The 19,628-nt window shown below is 40.9% G+C and overlaps 1 protein-coding gene across 1 annotated transcript; it reads right to left on the bottom strand.

Moving 5' to 3' along the window:
• Positions 1-642: 642 nt before the first annotated feature.
• RPRM (reprimo, TP53 dependent G2 arrest mediator homolog) lies at positions 643-2,071 on the bottom strand. Its single transcript, XM_081142206.1, has one exon. The coding sequence runs from the start codon at positions 1,842-1,844 to the stop codon at positions 1,515-1,517; it is 330 nt and encodes a 109-aa protein (XP_080998332.1). The 5' UTR covers positions 1,845-2,071; the 3' UTR covers positions 643-1,514.
• Positions 2,072-19,628: the final 17,557 nt, after the last annotated feature.

Below are 19,628 nucleotides of genomic sequence, written 5' to 3'. Positions count from 1 at the left end.
TGGACCTTTCTGCCTAGCCGGGGACTGATTACTTTAAATTCAAGAGCAGGCAGGGAGGGGGGGTCTCTTTTTAAATTTCACCGTCTCCCTAGAAAACCTTACTATGGCAAAGACAAGGCTTCCCATGTTTTCCTAACAACGGCTTACCCCAGGGGGAATTAACGTCACTATGTACTTTTTAGCAGCTACTTCTCCTCGCATTTAAATAATTTACTTATTAAACTTTTGAGCCGTCCAGCTGACGTCGGTCAGGGGAAAGACGCCCTCCCTGGAGGCTGGCCAAGCCCTCTCCTCCTGTCATTAGCGGGTAACCCTGTGTTCCCGCGGGATCCCCGCAGGAAAGTGTAATGTTCCCACTGGGCCCTCCTGCCGTCTCGCCTGGCTGGAGAGTGGAGTCTAAATGAAATATAAAACATTAACTGTACGAGAAAACAAAGGATGCTGCCCCCGGACGGCTCCTGCGCCCCGTCTCGCTGGCCCCCGGGCCTGTCCGCGTCCCCACCTCCTCCCTCCGTGGGGCCCACGCGTGGAATCACAGCTCTCCAAAGCGGACTCCCGGGGCCGCAACCAGACGCCTCGCCGACGCCCGTCCCCTCCTGCGGGCAGCGCAGAATGACCACCAGGAGGCCAGGGAAAAACACTTAAATGTTGCATTTATTAAGGAAATGTCAAACAAGAAAAAAAATAGTCAAAACGGTGTCACGAACGTCAAGAGCACTTTTGTGGCCTAAATGGTGCAGTCACGAGCTACATACGAGTTCTACTTCGGGTCTCTGCCAGGGGGCCGGCTGCGGCGCCAGCCCCCCTCTCCAAAGACCCAGCTGGGAATGCAATAAAAGAAACAACTCGCCCCGTCACAAGCGCAGGCTCCCCTCCCCCCACCCCTTCCCCCACCCCGACAAAACTCTAACTCCCAGGCAGGCAAACGGGCCACGAGGGCAGAAAAGGGGTTATCACATATTTACATTCAAGCAAACACAAAAACCCCTTAAAACAGCAGGTTGTAATCAATCAAAGGTATTTATCGCCTCTCCCTCCAGGGCTGGGAGGAGCGGGAGAGAATGGGCGCGAACCCGGACACGGACTCGTGTCCCCATTAGTTTTGTTCCGTGGCGTAGACACGGGCCACTTTCCAGGCCACCTGCGCATTCGGTGGCGCCGGGTCTCTCCCCTGCCCGCCCCCTCCACCTGCCCCCGGAGCTGGGCCCACCTGCGGGTGGAGAAGGGCCTTCGCCCCGTCGGTTTCCCCGCGTCCCCAGCTAGCGGCAGCTTCCCAAGTGTGCGCCCTCGTCTCCCTCTTCTTGCCACTTGCTGCTGAGTCCAGAGTCGGGGCGCTCTCCTCCTACGGCCGGGCACGGGGACTTTCAAAGAGCGAGAGAGAAACAGGTCGCTTCATCCCGAAAGGCAGAAGTCGAGAGAAATAATTGACTCCGACAGGTTTGCTTCGCCCAGTCTCCGATGGTGAGGGGGCGCGGCCGGGCTGGCGAAGTGGGGAGACGTGGGAGGGGGGGCGGTCAGTAGGGCCCCACGACCACCGCCTCCACCTCCTTAGACGGCCTCCGGTCTTTCACCAGGAAGTTGATCATGCCCTCGGACTTGATGAGCAGGTTGCAGCCGAGGAAGAAGATGCCGAAGACCACGGTGAGCGACAGCACGCACATGACGGCGATCTGCACCACGCGCATGATGTACAAGCTGCGCTCGTCCGGGCCGCTCTCGGCGAAGCCGTCGTCGGTCACCACGGACGCCTGGGTGCAGCAGCGCACCACGCGCTCCAGCGCCTCGCTGCTGTTGGCCAGGAACAGGCCGGCCACCTCCGTCTGGTTGCCCAGCGCGGGATTCATCGCCGGGGCGGGCGGGCGCCCGGGAGGCGCGGGTCGGCGCGGCGGGAAGGCGGCGGCGCGGGAGGAACAGGTGCCGAGCTGAGCACTCACTTGCCGACTTGCGCGCGCGGAGGCTGCCGGCTCTCTCTTTGCCAAAGTCCCCGGGGCAGCGAGAGTTTCCCAGGAGGCTTTCCGACTCGCGCCGAAGCCTGCAAGGTCTGCGCCGTCTGCTCCCGCCCGGGCGGTGCTCCTTCCCGGCACTCGCTCGACTGGGGGCTGCTGGAACTTGGCGAGGCTGGGCCAGCGGGGACGTGGGAGGTGCGCGCGGCGGCGGCGGGGCGGCGGGGCGGCGGCTCTGAGCGAACAGCGGCCCCTGCCGGCCGCGCTGCGGCTCTGCGCCCGCTGCGGGGGGCGGGGGGCGGGCGAAGGAGCGGGCGAGCCTCTGGGTCTTGCTTTCCTTGCTGCGCCTCTTTTCCAACTCCAAAGGCCAGGGAAAAGTCACTGTACTTCTCTGGCTCGATGGATGATGAAATTGTTTCGGGGTGGGGGCAGGTGGCGACCAGCGGAAAGTTTCCAAAGAGCTGGGTGGCAGCAGCTCTGCGCGCTCCTCGCCCGCCGCCCCTCCGCTCTGCGCGCCCGGACGGCGGAGCCCAGCCGCGAGTCGCTGCGCCGCGGGGCCCGGGGGCGCTGCGAGGGCGCCGCCCCGCGTCCGCCGCGGCCCGACCCGAGAGGGGTGTCTAGTGTAGTGGGGCCGGCCTGGGTGTAGTTTTTAAAAAGCAATGATTTTAGGAAAAAGAGGAGGGAGGCAGGGAGGGAAGGAGGAAAAGAAGGAAGAAAAAGTGGGAGGAAGGGAAAAGGGGAGGGAGAAAGGGAGCTGTTGGAAAGCAGCCTTGATAGTGGCTGTTAAGGCAGAGGAAGGGGGTTTGCAGGAAGGAGGTGTTCTCGGGGCCTTCGGGCGGAGGCGTTTACCCGGAGCAGGGGGTCATGTCTCGGGTAAGGGGGAGGGGGGTGGACTCTTGTAATCTGAATTGCAGATGAGTTTTTGGATGCACTTCTAATGTTTTTCTCTGTCGGCAGTAAATCAGTTGCTTAAGTGAATTGCTCATCACATCCATCACCTAGAACGCTGGCCAACTGCTGGAAGCCCTCCCCATTTTCCATAATAGGATGTATTTCACCCTAGTCATTTTAAACAAAACTACAGATGTTTTAGGGGTCTGATTGAAGCTTCAGCTCATTATGATTTTGCTGTCAGCTTTAGTGAAATGTTATAATTTCACTGATTGTTTCTTAAACATAAGAATTTTTTAAAAAAATATGTTTTCTCTGTTCTTTCCTCCTTCTCTCCCTTCCTTTCAACTGTTTAACAGTGGAAACCTTGAAGCCTAGTCCAAACTTTTGATGGAATACATCTAATAAATTTCTATTATAGTATAGTAGCTGTTGCATTTACAGCTCTGTTCTCAACTCCATTCTATGTGCTCATTAAACCCTCTAATTTTTGTTTCCCCAAACATAGTTTATTCCATGTTCAGAGGTTCTTAAATCTTTTTGTACTATTTTGCGGCCATCATAAAATAGAATGAATTGCCCTTTAGTTAAGGGTTTTCAATTTTTGGATGTTGATTGTATATCAGCTTCAAAGTTTAGATCCTTCTAAATAGCTGCTTTTTTCCTTTTTTTTCTTTTGGGAGGATGTTTAGTAGCTGCTGGGCCTTGCTCACGATTCACCTAGTTCATTGCTCTGGTTTCCCATTATTAATCAGCCTTGAAGAACGCTCCACTCCCAACAATTTCTTCTTTGGACGAATCCCTTATTAAGTGATTAGAAACAACTTACTTAAATCTCACTATATAATCACTCTACCTTAGTTAATATGGGTGACACTTAAGAACAGTAAGACATAATACACATATAAAGTTACAGAAGAATTTAAGGCAATAGAAAGCAATATAAAAATGAATGGCAGAGGCAAGTAGTAGGAATTTAGAAAAGCGAAAGGTGGAGAATCGAGGTCAAATACGAATTTGACCAGGATTTTGTGTCTAGTAGAAGTTGGGTGTTGATGAATAGAGAGAGAATAGCCCCTTTTTTATGTGACAAAAACAAATAGAGTAATTGTACATTTATAAGGTCCAGCATGGTACACTTGAGGTATAAAAAGTTCCTAAAAATGTTAATTTAGTCATTGTCAGAATTTGAGTGTGTTTGTTGATATTACCAGCATTCCTGTTTTAGTAAGCAGCCTATGTTAAAATGATTAAAACTTGGAGTCCAGTGGACATTTTATATTGTCAAACCTTCAGATTTGGGGATCACATTCTTAAAAGAAGTAAGGTAACACTGCGACTTTGTTATTTTCTTTCACCTTTAACTACTAACCAGCTGCAAAATTGTGAATGTGCTAGTCCCATCAGCTAGTTCAGATCTTTGGGAATGTGGTTTTGTTTCCTTTATCTTCTCCCAAGCCCTCCCCCTACTCAGATTTTGTTGCATACAATTGTTTGGAATATTTAGGTGGAAATTAAACCTAGTAGAACAAAATTACATTTATCACTCACTCATTACAACACCAAAGGGGATCTGGGATGCTACAGCTTCTCTAAAGAAACTTATTTTTCCATTTTGTATTTTGAGTGAACATTTGTCTCTCAATTTTACAAATATTACTCACCTAGGAAAATCTTAGAGATGTGGAAAAGAATCCTTTAAGGGACGGCAATGTAGAAAAACAATCTCTAGAGAAAATAAGTAGCAGTGTGGAATGGGGTTACATAATAATCATCTACTTTGAATGAAAGGTTTTTGATGTGTGGTAGGACTCACCCTCATATTTATTTAACTAGTGACCTCTCCTACTTCACTGGAAAGAAGGTTTGACTTTCAGAACATTAAATGCTCAGCTCTTCACAATATACATGTCACACCAAGAAAGAAACCCTCTTGACTGGGCGTGGCTCAGCGGTTGTGCATTGACCTGGGTTCCAGGAGATCGCAGTTCGATTCCCAGCCTGGGCACATGCCCGGGTTGCGGGCTCGATCCCCAGTCGGGGGGGGGCATGCAGGAGGCAGCCCATCAATGACTCTCATCATTGATTCTTCTCTCTCTCTCTCTCTCTCTCCCTCTCTCAGAAATTAATAAAGATATATCAAAAAAAAAAAAAGAGAAAGAAATACTTGTCTGTTCTTTCCAGGAAATATCCATGACATATAATACATTCTACCAAGATATTCCAGGCTGGTGTTGATGGGCATCTGTAATCAGTAGTCACTGGGTCTATAGTTTAAATAGTCTTAATGTAGGACCAGAGATTTTCAATATCAAAAGGCTTTTCCTTGGTTCTTTCTTTTCATGAATTATGAAAATATTAAGTACACATTTTAGAAAGAGAATATCAGACATAGAAAGAATATTTATTATTTTGGGGCAACTTTCTTAAAAAAACAAAAACACCTACATTATATTACACAATATAAGTAGGAGTGAGAGTAAGTACTCATGTTCATTCATAAACGCAGACTCAGCACCTGGAACACACCCACCCACACATGCACGCACGCCAGAAAAAAGCAAGCTAGGTTACTGAACTACCAAAATAGATACCATAAACTTAAAATATGTAAATTTATGTTTTTACCCAGAGATAAAGCCCTCAAATTCTCTCTCATACCTATGTATTTTTACTTTTCACATAGTTTTAACTCTCTTCTTTATCTGTTTTTCTTGGTGACAGGATCTCAGTATCAACATATGGGTTGGAGAGAAGAAAATGGCAAGATAGGTAGGTGCTTTTACCACTACAAGGAGTAACACCAGAAGGGAAAACAAAACAAAACATTAAACAACATACACAAATTTTCTAAAAGTGTACTGTGTTAGTTTGGAGATACTTAATATAGAGACAAACATTCTTACATGGTTAGGAGTCTAACAAAATGTGTAAAGGCATGGACTTTGAATCATGCTGTCTCACCTTCTAGCTGAGTGACCTTGGAAAAGTTCCATCACCTCCTTGTGATGGAGGTGATGGAGGATTTACTTACCTGTGAAATGGGAATGATGTGTTACAAGATTTTGAAAGGATTGGTTTGCTCTCTGAAAATAACTTAGAATAGTATCTAGCACACAGCAAGATCTCAAGTAAAAATATCTTTCAGTAGCTCCTGAGGGGGCATCAATATGTATAAATTATTAAAAGAAATAAAGGTTGCATTTTGTTCAATATTTTCTTTTAAGAAGGCTGGCAAGTGAGTGATACATTTTAGAAAGATTTCCACATGAAGCGATTGACCTTGTTAGGTAAAGAATTCTAAGTGTGTGGACAAATCAGAACCCTTGTGAATTGCTGGTAGGAATATAAAATGGTGCACCCTCTGTGGAAAACAGTATGGCCGTTCCTCAAAAAATTAAAATTAGAAATGCCACATGATCCAACACTTCTATTTCTAGGTATATAGCCTCAAAAATGGAAAGCAGGCACTCAAACAGTTATTTCTACACCAAAGTTCACAGCAGTGTTTGTTACTCACAGTAGCCAAAAGGAGGAAACAACCCAATGTCCGTCAACGGATCAAGGGGTAACCAAGCTGTGGTGTATACACGCATGCAGTGGACTATTCTGCAGCCTTAAAGCAGGGGAATTCTGATACAAGCTCAACATGGGTGAAGCTTGAAGGCATTCTGCTCAGTGAAATAAGCCAGACACAAAAGGACAAATATTGTGATGATTCCATTTTTATTTGATACCCAGGATAATCAAATTAATAGAGACAAACGTAGAATAGTTGCTCCCAGAGACTGCGAGGAGAAGATAATGGGGGAGATGAACAAGTTCTGGAGATGGATGGTGGTGATGGTTGTGCAACAATGTGAGTGTACTTATTGCCACTGACTTGTATACTTCAAAATTGTTAAAATGGTAAATTTTATGTTATATATACTTTACCACCATAAAAATCCTAAATATTTAAATCAGACCTGGCATAAATATTATTTTAAATTTTCTGAAATTCAGAAAAGTTAGAAAATAACCCCTAAAAGTCATTTATCTCTCCAGAGTTTGAAGATAACCATCCTTAGTAATTTAGAATATTTCCTTCCCTTCTTTTGCTATGTTTATTTCCACTTAGTCTTGACCATGCAATAAATAAAATGTATACTTTACTTTTCTCCCATAACCCTGTATTTTCTCATGACATTAAAAATGTATTATATACACACTTTTTTTTTTAATCCTCACCTGAGGATATTTTTTTCCATTGCTTTTCAGAGAGAAGCGAGAAGGGAGAGAGAGAGAGAAAAACATAGATGCGAGAGAGACACATCAATTGGTTGCCTCCTGCACATGCCCGACTGGGGCCAGGGATCAAGCCAGCAACCGAGGTATGTGCCCTTGGCTGGAATCGAACCTGGGACTCTTCCATCCGCAGGCTGACGCTCTAACCACTGAGAAAACTGGCTAGGGCTATGCACACTTTTAATGAGTGTATAGGACTTTATTATGTGAACATACCATTGTTTATTAAATAATTGCCCTATAGCTGGCCAGTTATGTTATTTTCAAATATTGCTACTGAATCAGTTACACACATTTTTGCTCATAAATGTTTTCTGTATTTAGATTCTATAGATAGAATCAATTTATAAATTTGCAATTTTTGTGAAAACAATATTATTTTTTTTTTTAAAAAGTAGCACAGCCAAATTGTTTGTAAAAAGGTTTGTACCAATTTTCACTCCCACTTGAAAAGTATACAAATATCCATTTTATCACACTCTCTGGAATTGACATGTTCAACTTTGGCTACATTTTAGAATCACTTAATGAGCTTTTAAAATGTTTGATAATTGCCCTAGCTGGTTTGGATCAGTGGTTAGAGTGTTGGCCTGAGGACTGAAAGGTACTGGGTTCAATCCCCACCAAGAGCACGTACCTCAATTGTGGGCTTGACCCTGGCCTTGGTTGGGTCTTGTGCAGGAGGCAACCAATTGATGTGTTTCCTGACATGATGTTTTTCTCACTCTCTCTCCCTTCCACTCTCTGAAAAGCAATGGAAAAAATACCCTCAGGTGAAGAATAAAAAATAAATAAATTAAATAAAATAAATATGTTTGATAATCAAATTAAACCCATAAGGATTAAATCAGAATTTCTGAGGATAGGACCCAAGTGTCTGTATTTTTAAAATTTTTCCAAGTAATTTAATAGACCAGCCATGGTTGAAAACCACTTCATAGAGTAATCTTTTCAAGCTTGCTCTAATATCACCTAGGATGGGGATAGGAAATGAATGATTCCCAGGTCCCACTGCAAGCCAATTTAATCAATTTCCCTAACATACTTTGGTGGGTCTGGGATGTGTCCTATAAATTTGCATTTTTAGCAAGTACTCCAGGAAATGCTGTTCTTGAGCATCAAGTATTATGATTTTTAGAAAATCATCACTGAAAGTTTGATAGAGAAAAAAAGAGTACCTTGTTTGAAGTTGCATATTATCATTGTGGCCAAAAACATTTCCACATATGTGTTAGAGAACTGTATATCTTAGCTTGAAATCTTCAGGTTCAGGTTTAGGTCCATTGTCTGTTTCTCATGTGACATTTTTATCATTCGTATTGATTATATTGATTTATAGTAAGTCTCCTTTATCAAGTATATTAGTATGTGTGACATATTTGTAAATATTTTTCTAATTCATTTGCCTTTTACATGACGCTATAATCTTTTTGGGCATATGGAATTTGATTGCATATGTAAATGAATCAACATTTTTATCAGTGATTTTTTTCATTGATTTTATTTTAAAAAATTTTTATACTTTTAGGGGGAAAATGCATGTGTGCTACATCAGAGAAAGTTCTTTCACATCAGACCCATCTTGGGGATATAGATTCAGTCAGACAAGTCTCTAACACAAATGCTTTTGGCAGGTGACTCACTGGTGATGCCCACTGCGACCTGGTTCTGCTTTAATGATCTTGCAGAATGCTCCCAGGACATCTGCCCAGGCATCAAACTGGGGTGTGAAATCGTGGCTAACTCTTGTATGAGTTTTTCATTTTATAAACAGTCTGGAGTTGCTGTCATAAAATTAACAGTTTCCTTAATAAAATGCAAAATCTACATTTTATATCCAACATCAGCCCCAGCAGAGGAGGCATTTTGAGTTTGACTTCTCCTCATGAGGTGCCAGGTATAGAAAAGCTATTCCGAGTCTCAGATTATAGAGATTATACAGCCATCCAGCAAAAGACATTTAGAAATAACTCACCCCTGGAGACCTTCCACATCCATCTTGTAAATTGCCTGGCTGATCTCGGAAAATAATGGTGAGGAGTGGATGGGGAAGGCTGATGGTCCGTTCACCCTGGCCAACATAATCTGCGCTCACTCTCTTGGTCAGCCATACAGCCTGAGCACAGGAAAGGAAGTAAAATGAATTCCTATGAAATACAAAGTTAAGCCAACCCTGTTAATACATGAGACCCACCTTGACTAAGGGAAATAAGCTAGTCATAGAAAAACAAATACTGTATGATTTCCTTTATACGAGGTATCTGCAATAGTCAAAGTCATAGAAGCATAGAATACAATAGTGACTGCCAGAGGCTGGGAGGTGGGAAAATGAGAAGCTGTTGTTCAATGGGTATAAGGTTTCAGTTGTGCTAGATGAGTAAGTTCCAGATATCTGCTGTACAGCATAGTGCCTATAGTTAACAATACGGTAATGTGCACCTAAAATTTTGTTAAGAGGGAAGATCTTATGTTAAGTGTTCTTACCACAAAACAAAAACAAAACAAACAAACAAACAGCCCCAACGAAACACAAGGAAACTCGGGGAACTGTTGGCTATGTCTACTACCTTGATTGTGTTGAGGACTATGTCATGGGTATTAGCATATATCCAAGCTCATTTAATTGTACACATAAAAAAGTGCAGTTATTTGTATATCAATTATACCTCAATAAAGCTGTTTGTTTTTTTTTTAAATAAAGTCAATTAGCTGTCTAAGAGAAGAAGAGTGTCTCCCAGGATTCGCTGCAGAAGGAAAAGTAGGCTGAAGTGTTTTGCAGAAATTGACCACTGACCCTATGCAAAAACATTATTCTCTGGGGTGCTGCTACCATCAGCAAAGCCGGTGTGTGTTCTGCATTCAGGAAGATGTGGACTGAGGAGGGATTTTTTCATTACTTCTAAACTTAGAAAGTTTACCTTGATTCAGAATTTATTCATATATTATTCTTTTATTTTTAAAACATTTATATTTGCATTGTTTTACATTTAACATAATGGTCTATCTGGAAGATATTTTAATATGTTTGCTCCCCCCACCCACCCACCCAATAGTCCATTAACAGGTAAATAAAGTAGTCACAAAAATTTTAAAGTTTAGAACTTAAATAAGGAATTTCAGGTGTTGATTTTTTTACAGTAGAAAATATGTAAACTTTTAAACAAAAATTTTAAACTATTAAGTGTCTAGGGTGTAGAAACTTTATCAGTATAATTTATCTTTTGACCTTTGCATCTATTTTGTTAAAGGTAGATCAGAGGAAAACAGCCAGTAAGGGGGTAAAATAAAGGTTAAACCAAGTGCCTGCCTCTTCCTCTTTTATGTAAATACACCCCCTGGATCTCTGACCTGATGCCATCTGGTGACTGTGTTCTCTCTGTGGGAGGAGAGTGAAGACTGTCCTTGTATCAGGGCTTTGAGCCAGAGCTTTCTTTCAATGCACAGGCACATGGAATACCATGGTGAGTAGCAGCCACAGTGTTCTCATCTATTAATACCTTTATACTGTTGTTGAAATAAAGGACCAAGAAAAGCATGATTAAAAAGTTTGATTAAAAATCTCGACAACCGAACATGCTTAGAAGTTTTCAGAATGATACATAGTGGACCTGTGGCATCCTTTTTTAGGTGTGCAGTGTAGACAGTTTTTTGCCTCCATGGAATTTTTGTCATTTCATTCTGATTTTCTGCCCACTCTTTATGGTCTGCATGATTTAGACTTTAAAGTGAAATAGTCTCCAAGCTGCTTAAGGCCATTAGTGCTACTGGTGCAACCCTTCCTGCATTAAAGAAACAAGGCATGCACCGGCTTCAAAAAGGGCAGAAGCAGGTGGCTGCAAGGAGGCATGAAAGATGCAGTTTCTCCAATTTCTCAGCTTCAGTTCCATTAATCGAAGGCAGGATTATACCTTGTATTTCCATAGGGCAAGTGTATGCTGTTTCTCTTGAATGTGTATATAAAACTACAAGGGAGGAATCATCCTGGAAGAAAAAGAGGAAAGCAAAATCTTTCCCATAGAATGCTGAAGTTAAACTTGTATATTTAAACTCATGAAGATTTATGTCTTCTGCAGATCTGTAGACACAACAGACAGAAACAATGAAGGTCACCTATTTTCAGATAACAAAGAGTGGCAGCATTTTTTATCTATACACCGATATAGTGAAAATAGTCCAACGTTTACTGTATGCACATCTGTGATTTTTCAGTTGAGAAGTCTATCTTTAAAGACTTTTTTAAAAGTCAACAGGATAGATGCCCTTGGGGAAGTTGCCTACCAACATAGGTGAACCATTTCTCTTTTCCCTCCAAATATTTTATGACAAGTAACTAGTGTATTTATTCAGTAAACATTTTATGGACCATTTTATGCATGTAACACTATTTAGAGGTGTAGAGCTGCCTATAGACTGAACATTTGCGTCCCTCCAAATTCATATATTTAACCCAGACCCCCACTGTGGTAGTGTAGGGCCTTTTGGAGGTGATTAGGTCATGAGGGCTCCACTCTCGTGAATGGGATTAGTGTCCTTATAAAAAGAGACCTCAGAGATCTCCCTTGTCCCTTATACCACCTGAGGTTATATCCAGAATATGACCATCTGGGAGTGAGGGAGAATGCCCTCATCAGACACTGAGTCTGTCAACAACTTGTTCTTGGAGTTCCCAGACTCCAGAAGTGTGGGAAATAAGTGTCTGTTGTTTAAGCCACAGCCTATGGTAATTGGTTTTAGCAGCCTGAAAGGACAAGGCAAGAAATAAGAGAAGCAGTCTCTGGCCTCCAGTAATTGGGAAGGCAGACCACGGGCAAATATTGTAGACTGTGGTCAATGTTTAGGACAGACGCGAAGAGCATCGAGCCCAGGCCGGGCTGTCGGGAAGGTGGTGGCAGTGGGCTGAGCACTGAACGATGACCTGGAAGAGGCGTTAGCCAGGTGCGGTGTGCTGAGTGCACCCAGGGCGGGAGGAGGTGTATTCTACCTTTCTGCATCTGCAAGTAGTTCTGTGTTTTTGGAGTCTCGACTATTACAAGATGGGGAATGATGAAAGAGCTTGGAGAGGCCAGACCATAAAGGGCTTTTTATGTTACTTTGGAATTTGTTTTTCCTCCTGAAAGCCATGGGGAGACGTGGAAGGGTCTTAAGCGGCACAATAAAAAGTCACATTTGCATTTTAGAAAGAATCTCTGCAGGCTGCGCGAAGAATTGTTAAGGTAAATGAGACCTCCATGAAGAGTCTATATAAGTCCTGTACCTTAGATATTAAATAATCACACCAGATGCCTGGCAGCCCAGTGACAGAAGTGGTTCCTCCTTTCTAGGACTTCGTTCTGTCCTTCGCTGAAAACAGTATTCAGAACATCAATGTCCACCTTTTGGTTTCGGTTTCTTCGGTTGGGCTGGATGCCTTTGTGAAAGAGAACATGGTCGCCAAGGTGAACTTGACTGAAATGACCGGAGAAGGCATTTCCCGCAGTGAATTTCAGTGTCTTCTCTGTGATGAGGGCTTTTCTCCTTGCAGTGTGTCTGCAGTTACTGTCACGTTCACTCGTAGTGAGCAGAGACTCTGAGTCCTCCTTGCTAGGGTGTTCTTTCAGGCACCACTTGTGTCTCTGCAATTCAGAGCTATAATAGTATGCTTCAGGTAGAGCTTTTGTGATGCTTTGCAAATAACTTTTTTTCAGGCTGCTGAGTGACCCACTTTCTCCTAGATAGTCACCAGCCAGCTCCATGTCCTACTCAGCTAATGATGCTTTTGGTGGTTCATGAATCCATCTAGTGGTCTGACTGCAATCTGCAAAACCACCCCTGGAGTGCCTGCCTTGTATTTAATTTCTGTGAAGTTGATGTAGTAGCATTGTTGAAGCTCACCAAATTCTGGATGATGCATCTGTGATACATCTAAAACTATTTTCAGTATTACAAGACTTAGACAATTGAGAATGCCAAGAAAAAATAATGACACCCTATCCCACTTTTAAAATGATTAACTCCTAAATGTTAAGCCTCTCTTCATGTCCCTCACTGTTCAAAGATTGTTTGGATAGCACTTAGACATTTAGAAAAAAGTTGTTGGAGCATGCTTACTTTTTCTCAATCCTAGCTTATATTTTTCTGTTACAGGGTAGACTGTCATTAGTCATTACTACATACAAATGGAATTACTAACCTCCAAACTTACTTTTTTACCAGCCTTATTGAGGCATGACTGCCAAACAAAAGTGGCATATTTTTAAGGCATACAATGTGGTGTTTGAGTACATGTATACATTGTGCAAGGGTTACCACAATCAAGCTAATTAACATATCCATCACTTCACATAATTACCATTTTGGGTGGTAGAGGGATCTACTCTCAGTAAATTTTAAATGTTCAATATCGTCACCATGCTGCACATTAGGTCTCCAGAACTTATTCTTATAACTGAAAGTTAGAACAGCATTTCCCCATCCCCAGAGCCCTGGGTGACCACCCTTCTACTCTGTGCTACTGTGAGCATGACTTTTTTAGGTTACACATGTAAGTGAGATCATACAGTATTTGTGTTTCTGTCTGGCTTAATTCACTTAACATATCGTCCTCCAAGTTCACCCATTTTGTTGCAAATAGCAAGATTCCCTTCTCTTTTAGGCTGAATAATATTTCGATATGTTTGTATATGTATCACATTTTCTTTATCTAGTCATCCATTGATGGGCACATAGATTGTTTTTCCTTTCTTGACTGCTGTGAATAATACTTCAATGAACATGTTCTGTGAAGCGTAAGTAGGTGTTCTCAAAATTTTCCTTTTGAGAAGAATTCCGTGGTCAAATGTTTGAGAAACTTTGGCTATTAAAAACCCAACAGGCACATTTTTAATTGCAGAATTTCTCAGAGTTTCTAATATCTGAATGTGGATTGCAGGTCTCTAAAAGGGGGACACAGTGCCTATCATGTCTTATTTAACAAATGATACCATTTTAAGGAGTATGGGCCTCTCACTGAAAAGCAGTAGAAGAAATGGCAGTGGATGCTTAGAATGTGAAGATTTAATATTTATGGCTTTTAATAATTTATAGATTCAAGAAAAAATTCATGATCCTATTTTTACTCGATTATTGGAAATTGGTAGAACTGAAAAGACTATCTTAAAAATTAAGATATTTTTTAGTTTTGAGATAGTGATTTTATTTCCTTTGGATGTGTACCCAGAAAAGAAATTGCTGGATCATATATGGTAGTTCTATTTTTAATTTCTTAGGAACCTCCATACTGTCTTCAATATGACTGTACCAACTTACAGTCCCTCTAATAGTGTACAAGAGTTGCCTTTTCTCTACATCCTCACCAATACTTATCTTCTCACTTTTCAAATTTTCCTTTTTATTTATTAATTTTTAGAGAGAGAGGAAGGGAGAGAAACACTGACTTGTTGTTCCACTCATTTAAGCGCCCACTGGCTGATTCTTATATGTGGCGTATCGGGTAACCAACTGAGCTACCAGGGAAGAGTCTGACTTTTTGATCATAGCTGTCCTAACAGATGTGGGGCGATATCCCATTATGATTTTGATTTGCATTTTCCCGATGATTAGTGATGTTGAGCACCTTTTCACATACCTGTCAGCCATTTGCATGTCTTCTTTGAAAAAGTATTGATTCAGGTTCCTTGCCCATTTTTTAAAGAGTTATTTATTTATTGCTATTGAGTTGTATGAGTTCTTTGTATATTTTCGATATTAAACCCTAAGCAGATATATTGTGTGCAAATATTTCCTCCCATTCCATAACTTGCTTTTCCATTTTGTTGGTGTTTTCTTTGTTGTGCAGGAGCTTTTAAGTTTAATACAGTTTCTCTCTCTTTTTTACTTTTGTTGCCTTTCCTTTTGGTGTGAAATGCAAAAAAATCATTGTCTAGTTCAATATCAAGGAGCTTACGGTCTTGTTTTCTTCTATGGGCTTAGAGTTTTAGGTCTTATGTGTAAGTCTTTAATTCATTTTGAGTTGATTTTTGTTTATGTTAAGATAGAGGCCCTCCCTGGCCTGTGTGGCTCAGTTGGTTGGAGTGTCATCCTGTGCACCCAAGGGTTGCTGGCTCATTTCTCTGTCAAGGCACATACCCAGGTTGTGGGTTTGATCCTAGGCTGGGGTGCGTGCGGAAGACAACCGATCCATGTTTCTCTCTTGCATTTATGTTTTTTTCTCTCTCTCCCTCTGTCTTCACCTCTCTCTAAAATCAATAAAAAATATGTCTTCAGTGAGGATTAAAAAAAAATGTTTTAAAAAAAGAAAAGACAGTGGCCCATGACCTAGAACATACTCTGATGTACTTAAGAATTTAAATGAGAAAATAGAAGAACTATTTCATATCAATAAGAGAAAGGATGAGTTATAGAATAAATGGTGCTAGAAAAAGTGTTTGGGTTAAATTCAATTCAGTTATATTCCTTTTCCATGTCATATATCAAAATAAAATCCATTACTTAAATGTCATAATTTCTAGATTAAAGTGTAGAGGGATTTCTCATAACAAAAGTAACAGAAACTGAATAAATAGCATTCAACCACTTTAAATTTGTTTTTAAAAACCTCAGGACATTTTTTTACCACAATGCAATGCAAGTACTATAAAAGTTAATTTAAAAAATAATTTTACAATCACATTGTGGAAAGCAGACTAATACCCTTCCAAAATTTGTCTAGATCCTGGTCCCTAGAACCTGTGAATATGTGACCTTACATGACAATGGGGAATATTGCAGATAGAACTAACTTTCCTAACTAGGTGATTTTAAAATAAGAGATTATCTTACATTATGTGTGTAGGACTAATGTAATCACAAGGATCCTCAAATCGGAAGGAGGGAGGCAGAAGAGATCTCAGTGATATGATGAGAACTCTAATCACTGTTGCTGGCTTTGAAGAGAGAGGAGGAGGGACCTGAGCCAAGGAATGTGGATGGCCTCTAGAAGCTTTTCCCCTGTAGCTTCTAGAAAGGAAGACAAGCCTGCCAACACCTTGATTTTAGCCCAGTCGGCCCATTTTGGATTTCAAAACTTTAAGATAATAAAAATGTGTTATTTGAAGCCTGTTGATGTTGTTCATACAGATCAGTCTGCAGCAGCAGAAAGTGGGTGAAGGTCATGGGACAGAACTGAATGGAACAAATAGAAGATAACCCAGCACTGATCATTTGCCAATATTCAGATGAGATTTTGCAGTTTGACTCTCTCCCCAAGTCTCATTAACAGACTTTACTGCAGTATATTCTTCATAGTATTTTTCCATTTTCTTTAGCTCAATGAGTTGACATAAACCATGATCTCTCCTAAGACGATGCTTTTTGAATCTTTTCTTTTCAAAAACCCCTCTAATTGCACAGGGAAATCAAAACTTAACTTCCAGGGAATCGGGGAGCATAGCTTGAAATGTAGTGCGCTCATGCAAGTCTTCTAAGTTTATTTATGTTTGTTTCAGCTAAATAATTGATATGAGTTTTGAACTGTAGTTATAAAATATTTGTTCTTCTATTAAAATTATATATTAAAAAATCAAAACTAAAAAATATCCTAGCTTTTTTCATCTTTTCAGATCTATCAATTTCCAGTAATCGAGTAAAAATAAGATCATGCATTTTTTCTTGAATCTATAAATTATTAAAAGCCATAAATATCAAATCTTCACATTTTAAGCATCTACTGCCATTTCTTCTACTGCTTTTCAGTGAGAGGCCCGTACTCCTTAAGATGGTATCATTTGTTAAATAAGACATGAATAGGCACTGTGTGCCCCTTTTAGAGACCTACAATCCACATTCAGATATTAGAAACTCTGAGAAATTCTGTAATTAAAAACAAGTCTGTAGGCTTTTTAATAGCCAAAGTTTCTCAAACATTTGACCATGGAATTCTTCTCTGCTGAACACCAATTTAGATTTCATATAGCACTAAATATAGTTGATAAATGTTGCTCTAAGCTAAAGAAGAATGAATAATAAACTCCCTCAGGCATATTAATTTTTCAAATGAAGGCCAGCTATATTTCTCTGGGGATAGGGGCTGTTTTCTAAATCCTTTATGACCCTCTTCCTCTATCTTCCCACAGTTTTTGTTTATATCTCCCTCATGTTCAGATCAAATGCAGACATTTCTATTTGGTATTAGAATTTGGGAAGGAGGGAGTTGATGATTAAAAGAAAAGCTCTAATGTAGCTTTGTCATTTAATGTATAGATTTGCTGTGGAGGTAAAAAAGAATTTATTTTTATTGGTGCACTTGACCAAATAGAAGCCAAGATGCCTGCTGAGATTAGTTTATACCACACGCTGATCTTGTCCATGAGGCTGGTAAAGAAACAGATCAAATTACAGCCAATATTTCAGGTCATGCAGTGACATCTAGTGTGTGCAGCAGACAGTATGCTGGATTCACATAGCCTGGCTCTCAAAAGATACAAGTGAACTTTCCTTTTTTAATCTTTTAAAGCTTTTGTTCTGAAATTGTAAGATAAAGGTAGTGATAATCTTTGCTTATATTTAAGAGCTGAAACTATTTTTCATAAATAATTCAAATATATTAATGCATAGGCAGTAAAGAAAAAACCTCGATGAAATATTTAAAGAAATTTTGCAAATAAATTGACTGAGTAGATGGAACTCCTTAAAAGTGTTGTTGTGGATGATCATTTACTCGTCACCACGCAAATAGGAGGTATCAGATTTCAGCATTCACCATTTAACTCTGCATGTGTGTGGTGTGTGTTCTTAGTTTAGCTAACAGAGTAGCTAAGTGTAACAAATACTAAGTACAACTAGTTTCTTCCTCTTTCAGGGTTATATAACATGCAAAATTTGGGCTCCCCAGAGACTCTTAGAACTGACTGGCAAAGGCCTTTGTTTTTTGGCTCAGCCAATTATAAAGTTTTTCAGGAGGAAGCCCAGCTTCATTTCATTAATTGCAAGAGATTAAAAAGGGTGGAGTTCTGCTTGTAATTTAAAGTATTTTATTCAGATACAGGACCAAAATAGAGTTTTAGTGAGACTTAATTTACTATCAAATATATTTTCATCTCATTTTACCCTGCACTATGTTGTTTGATTTTACCTATTTGATGAATGTTTCAGTACCTGTACCAGGACTTATCTCTCAGGAGACATGGCCCTTTAGGGTGTTAAATAATTTAGAAGAGAGTAGTATTTAAATGTAAGCAGAAAATGTTCCAGCCCAAGGGTGACTCAGAGAATGCAAATCTCATAACGACTTATTTTAAGCCACAGTATTACAGTATCTTTTTTATAGTCTTGTCACAACTTCATTTCCCCACCCAAATCAAAGGGATGTTCCTAATAAAGGACAGGGGAAAGGTTTCTGAAGTATATATTGTTAGAAAGGCTTGTCTGGTTCGTTGATGTTTCATTACTTACAATAGCACCACATAGGCTTTGGCCAGAATCCTTAGCTTCCCAGCTGGGCTCATTTATTAAGCAACTGATTACTGAGTGTCTACAACATGCCAAGAATCATTTCAGGGTTAAAGATTCTGTCCTTGAGGATCTTGTATTTTATGTGGGGACTGAAAACAAACACACATATAATGGGGAGTATACAAATAAAATAGGGAGGGAGGTTAAGGAGGTGCAATTTTATATAGGGCGGCCAGGGAAAACTTTGGTGGTGAAATGGCATTACGGGAAATATTTGAGAAAAGAATGTTTCAAGCAAATGGAATGCCAAGCTCAAAAGCAAGTTTCAGGAAGAGTTCATATCTGACGTGTTTAGAATGGAAAGAGTCAAAGAGAGAGACTGGAAAGAGATGAGCTCAGAAGGGTAGCTGGGAGTCATCATAAAGTTTAGGTGATTGATGCCATGGGATGGTTCTAAAGCAGTGGCGTGGCATGAGCTAAACAACATTGCACAAGGACCACTCTCACTGCTGTCTTTGGTGCAAGGGGAGCAGCAAGAAGACCAGTTAGGAACTATGGTAATAATGCAGAGAAAGCGGGGAAGGGTTCGGGTCAGAGTGTAACATGGAAAGTGGTGAGGAAAGAAATCAGGTTCTGGATGTATTTTGAAACAGAACTGGCTGACAGTTAGGAGATGAGATACAAGAGTAAGAGAGGCATAAATGATGACTCCAAGATAACAACATTTCCCTTGCTCTGTGTGCGTTCATGGAGCTGGAAAGATGGAATTGCTAGTTTTCAGATGGGTTTGAATGCAGAAGGGCATGTTAACTTGGGAAGCTATATTATACATCCCAAAGTAGATGACAGCAGGGAGTTATATATAGAATTCCAGAGTTCAGGAGAAAGGTTAGGGCTGAAGGTATAAATTTAGAAGACACCAGCATTGATGGTACTCAAAGCAGAGAGATTGGCTGAGATCACTTAGGGAAGTGCAGATGAAGACTTCAGACCTGAGATGGAGCCCTGAGGATCTCCGTTGTTCACAGTCTGGCTGCACATTGCAATTACGTGGGGTTCTTTAATAAAATTGCCTATGCCTGTCACCTCACTTCCAGAGAT

Source organism: Miniopterus schreibersii, assembly GCF_964146895.1.
Source record: "Miniopterus schreibersii genome assembly, chromosome: 7".
NCBI lineage: Eukaryota > Metazoa > Chordata > Mammalia > Chiroptera > Miniopteridae > Miniopterus > Miniopterus schreibersii.
This window is presented reverse-complemented; position numbering and strand designations above follow the sequence as displayed.